The sequence below is a fragment of the Lupinus angustifolius genome, chromosome LG15, assembly GCF_001865875.1.
Source record: "Lupinus angustifolius cultivar Tanjil chromosome LG15, LupAngTanjil_v1.0, whole genome shotgun sequence".
NCBI classification, from domain to species: Eukaryota; Viridiplantae; Streptophyta; class Magnoliopsida; order Fabales; family Fabaceae; genus Lupinus; species Lupinus angustifolius.
The window spans coordinates 13,315,328-13,320,457 of record NC_032023.1 but is presented as its reverse complement, the minus strand read 5'-3'; the positions used below and the strand labels follow the sequence as shown (position 1 = coordinate 13,320,457).

Genomic DNA, 5,130 nt, shown 5'->3' with positions numbered 1-5,130 from the left:
CTTGGGTACCAATATCCTCAATGAGTTCTCAATGTACTCAAAATAAATGTTTGAGGTCTTTATAAGTAAAACCATCAACCATTTCATGCTTACAATTCATTAAGGTAAAACTCATTAAGATACTAGTACCTAGTTGGAAAAATAGGTAGAGAAGTAACCCTTTTTGGAATCACATTAATGTGCAAAAGCAGGACACATGATAATCTACATAGCAAAATCTATTGAGTAAGAGGAACACACTCAAGTTCAACTTCAAGAACACCTCTCTCAACATGTTGTAACTTCACTGAGATTTGCTGTTTGATCTTCCCTTCATCAAGGGATATTACACCATCTCTAATAAGAGTGTTGTCCTTGCTTGCTATACATTTTCCAAGCTGCATAGGCTCATTAATTGTAGATTTTTCATAGGCTTTTGCAGCTAAAACTAGAGGTTGAATATCTATTTCAGCCTCACCCATGTAATCATCAGTTGAAAATGTATCCTTATCATACACAAGCTGCATATAATAACAACAAAAGTCTTATCAAACATGATTGGCACAGAAAATGATATACAAGCAATTAGGGGTGAACAGGACCTAGCCCTACCCACTCATCAGTTTGGGCCAATCATGATCGTGTCCAAATAAGATCGGGTCTAGGGCCGAGTTTGGGTTCAAAAGTTAGACCCAAACAATATTACGGGCCGGACAGGGGACAAACATGTCCCGACTCGATCTGTCCCATGGTCGCTCAGTTATCATGTTTATATGTGTCTCTATTCAATTGTGTATAGAGTAATGACATCTCTTTGGTCGAAAGTATCATTGATTCTCTCATTTTTTCATCATATATTCATATGTTAAATTACATCTATGATCCATAATAATAAGTAAAATATTGAAAAGACTTTATCTAAAATATGTATGCATTATATTTAATCATGCCTTGTCCTAGTCGATATTTGGGGTCGAGTTAGCATAGTGTCTAGGACTAGACCCAGGTTTAAAAAACAATCCTACCAACGTTTAGGGTTGGTAAGGGACAAGCCTTACCTGACCCAATCTGGTGCATGCTCACCCCTAAATAGAATTAAATTGGGAGGAAATGTTGGACTTACCACTTTAAGAGGAGGAATGTTCTCTGGAATAGACAGCATTAGGCTTTCATTCCAAACTGGATTCAAATTGTTCTTTATAACACGTGTTTTTACTGACTGCAAGAATAGATATTGTAAGTGTTGCATCATAGATGTTTCATTTTCTCTATTTGATCTATAATTCCAAGCAGTTTAGAGATGAAAATGCTCACTTGGTGACCCAAAGAAAGGATGACATAAGGGTCACTAGTCATTACATCCCGGACCGCAAGATTAGTGCCTTTAACAACATTAACCTTTATCAATCCAACAAATTCAACCATACCTGCCTATAACAGTATTCAGAAACAAGATTAAGCATTCAGAAGAAAAAGTAATCAACATTTCAATAACCTTTTCATTTTATTTTCTTCTATTTAGAATAAGGCCTATAGAATAGTATGCTTCACATTATAGTAACCCTTCTATTGTTAGCAGCTTCTTAATGCAGCAAAATAGGTTACAGAAACCAGATATGCAAGGAGCCTATTTTTCTCATTTCTAGACATCTTAAACAAATCATGTTACAGAAATATAATATGCAAGGAGCCTTACTTGATTTATAAATATTGACCAGATTATGGAGCATGAAACTCGGTAAAGAAGATTGATTCATTAATTTATTTCAAAATGATTGGTTCAGTTCATTTGATAGATAGTTGAAAGAGCTGGCATTAATCAAATGACACATTACCAATGAGGTGCTCTTCTTTGAAGAAGACTTATGCTCAGAATCTTTTCTTCCCCAGCTGTTTCGAAATGCATGTCCGATGCAGTTTTTGGTTGGTTGTTTGTCATATGGATTCTTGTCAGGAAGAGAATTGTTGCATGAAGAACTGCTCTGAGCTAATGATGAACTTCTTCCTTGATATGGTATGATTGGGCACGGCGAATGGTCATCACACTCCTGAAATTGTAGATGCTCATATTTTCTCCTGAAATTTTGAATAGTACATTTCTGAAATAGAATGGTATAGTTCTTTTACAAAAATGAGCTGTGTTTCTTTTCAGTTACCTAATAAAATCCGAGCGCTCTTCAATGGAGGAATGTGATTTTGGTTTTTTTATGTAACTTGGGATGCAAGCTTCATACTTCTTACTTAGTATTCTATTTCCTCCCAACATTGCCAATGCATCAACTTGTTCATCTGTCCATTCATCTAACTTCAGTGATAGAACCTATAATAGTTTCAAATTATGTTAGTGTTTCCTTTTATCCGAAAAAGACAGAGTGCTTGCATTGCAGCAATTAAGTACTGATTTTGATTTAATTTTTTTTTACAGGAATATATGTTATTGACATTTACCTTCTGTTTATTTCAGCTTCTAAGCTACTAAATTTTATTTACCATTGTGTGTTTCTCCTTGACAGTAGTATAAGATGGCAAATTTTCATTTAGTAGATGGAATTTTAGCTTCTTCTAAATGGAACTCTCCCTCTCTTTACTAATATCGCATGTAATGTCAGATAAACATGTGCACAACTTCCAGTGATTAATAATGAGATCTCTTTTAGTTAAACATGACAAGTAAGAAAGACCACAGAAAAAAGGAGGGGCAAGAAAAAAGTGAAGGGGCCTATTGAAATAATGAAGAAATAATTTTAACATAATTCTTTCAATGCTAGGGTAAAACGTTGTTCGATCCATGTAGTCGACCTCACCTAATGAGATAAAGGCTTGGTTGTTGTTGTTAATTCTAGGATAAATATACTTCCTGAAAAACATTTATAGGTATGGATGATAGAGAGTCCAAGCCTTGTCCTTATGTTTAAGAAGGAATATAGCCTCAGAAGGGTAGAAGATTACAAGGACAATTAAGCTTCCATTACAAGTTCCTTTACAAGCTATGTCAGAAACATACCTTTGATATGTGTGATCCTAGGCTTCTGTGTATTCCAGAACACTTGATGCAAATAAATACTCCAAAACTGGAAGATCTGTGTTCAACAAATGTAATGTGTAAAAACAAGTATGAATAATATGAGCTAATGATTTTATCATAAGATCAATTTCTCAATGAATTCTTAGTATAGTGTTCCATATCTTCAAAATTCCTTGAGCAATAACTGTACAAACTGATATTCTAACAAGCAAAATAAATAGCGAAAAAGCAAATAAACTATTCTAGCAATCTAGAAATTCATAATCAACAACGCCAATGACAACCAAGCGTTATATCTATGTGATATTTGTCAAAACCCAAATGGCTATCATCATGACACAATTAGCCAGAGTATTATCTTGATATCAGTTACTCTGGCACATTGAAAGTAGGATTAAGAGAACCCTCTCACTAAGGTTACTACAAATTTAACTGGTTGAACAAATCAAAGAATGATCAAGATGTCTCGTCGGTTCAATATCTGGTTTGTTTGTAAAACATTGGATGGCAGGAAGGTGAATGCATTCCACATAACTTGTTCCTGCTTTAAATGGTTAAATGATAGTAGTTCCTACATCAAATGAGTCTCGCAAAACATTAAGAATTTTGGTCCTAGTTTTATAGAATGACAAAATTCAGAAACAAAACTTTCACATCCTACCATCCCTTTTCTTTATTTTCTTAGGTGATATTTTGTACACCTAACTATGAGGGCCACACAAGAAAATTACCACATGAAAACCAGCCTTATACTTACACCCATTTTGGCTCTGGAGTTCCACAATCAGCACAAAAGTTGTTCCCAGCTTGATGCATCAGAATTGTTAGTCTTTTTTGTGGATCTGGTAATTGGTAACATGAGGAAACAGAATAAGATATCAGCTGAAGTTAGCCAAGTTAGAAATAATAAGTGAGGTTGAGGAATCAATAATGCACCTACATATAAACTTCTTTCAGTATTAACAAGTAGTTGGAGAACTTTGATCTCTTACTTTCTGAAATTCTTTCAACATATAATGTAATTCATGATTGAATTCTTTATTGCTGTTGTCTTAAACTATATGTAGCATTAAGGTATAGAAATTTATTCAATCATAATACTGAATATGATTAAACATGATTTGTGATAGAGCATTATGACATTGTTTGATCAATATAGTCGATCCGACTTCGTGGGATAAAGGTTTGGTTATTGTTATAATGCTGAACAAAGTTGGTAGTGTAGTTTGGTTGACATTGTTAAAAACAAAATATTTTCACTCCCTATTTTTGGAAAATTAGAGTTCAAAAATGGAAACAAGGAAAAGATTGTGTCAACATTATCAAAAAGCAAAACAATAATCCAAATAGTCTTATAAAAAGGATAAAATGCTCCAACCTGGTGCACCTTTAATATCAGAGTTTTCATATTGTATAGACATCTTCTGCATCTGATATTTGAAACCCAAATGATAAAATGGTGCTACACTTTGTGAACAACCATTATCAGCTGCATTTCTGCATGGAGATAAACACATTAAATTGGATCATATTGCACATGGCATTCACAAACCAAAATGAAATACCATAAAAAATGCACAAGATATTGCATAGCATAGAAGGTATGGAAATGAAAAAAAATGAACCAAAATTCTTACAAATCAAAATATATCTTCTCCTTTCAAATTTGGGCATTTAAGGAGTAAATGATAGCTTCTTCTCTTCAACAAACCAAAAGGGTACTTCAAAAAAAGGCCAAATCAAAGAGACAAAACCAAAGCATGAGGTTTTGAATGATTGAAATAACAAACCAATTCAAAAGTGTCTTTGACAAAATTGGAGCTTGACAACCATTGAAGGTGAAAGCTTGAAACCAAAGGGGTATAAGAAACAAGGGATCTAAGGCCAAATCAAAGAAACTATGTCAAATTAATTTGGTTTTGAATGATTTAAATAACAGCAATTCAAAAGGGTCTTTGAGAAAATTGAAGATTTACAAACATTGATGGTAAAAGATTTAAACTTCGAGAAAATTGCATTAAGATAAAGAAACTTGGAAATTCAATTGACAAGCCTAATGAGATGTGATTTTGGGACATGCAAACTAATCAGAGGTCCAAAAAAATGAGACACAGGTCACAATAGAT

The 5,130-nt window shown here is 33.7% G+C and overlaps 1 protein-coding gene across 3 annotated transcripts; it reads right to left on the bottom strand.

The window, feature by feature from the left end:
* On the bottom strand, positions 1-5,130 carry LOC109328086 (probable ADP-ribosylation factor GTPase-activating protein AGD11). 3 transcript variants are annotated; one of them, XM_019561350.1, is made up of 9 exons: positions 4,642-5,130; positions 4,383-4,501; positions 3,762-3,846; positions 2,984-3,059; positions 2,136-2,299; positions 1,815-2,055; positions 1,294-1,410; positions 1,103-1,198; positions 1-500 (listed from the first exon to the last, which is right to left on the bottom strand). In XM_019561350.1, the coding sequence occupies exons 2-9, from the start codon at positions 4,432-4,434 to the stop codon at positions 219-221; spliced, it is 1,113 nt and encodes a 370-aa protein (XP_019416895.1). In that variant the 5' UTR covers positions 4,435-4,501; positions 4,642-5,130; the 3' UTR covers positions 1-218. The 3 variants fall into 3 exon arrangements, with proteins under 3 accessions (XP_019416895.1, XP_019416894.1, XP_019416896.1); XM_019561349.1 differs by having other exon boundaries at positions 4,795-5,130; XM_019561351.1 differs by having other exon boundaries at positions 4,392-4,501; positions 4,795-5,130.

Coding starts and splice junctions, on each gene's coding strand:
- LOC109328086 (XM_019561350.1), bottom strand. CDS start 4,434: ATGCAGAAGATGTCTATACAATATGAAAACTCTGATATTAAAGGTGCA. Junction 3,847..4,382: donor TGATATTAAAGGTGCACCAG/GTTGGAGCATTT, acceptor ACCAATTACCAG/ATCCACAAAAAAGACTAACA. Junction 3,060..3,761: donor ACTCCAGAGCCAAAATGGGT/GTAAGTATAAGG, acceptor TGTTGAACACAG/ATCTTCCAGTTTTGGAGTAT.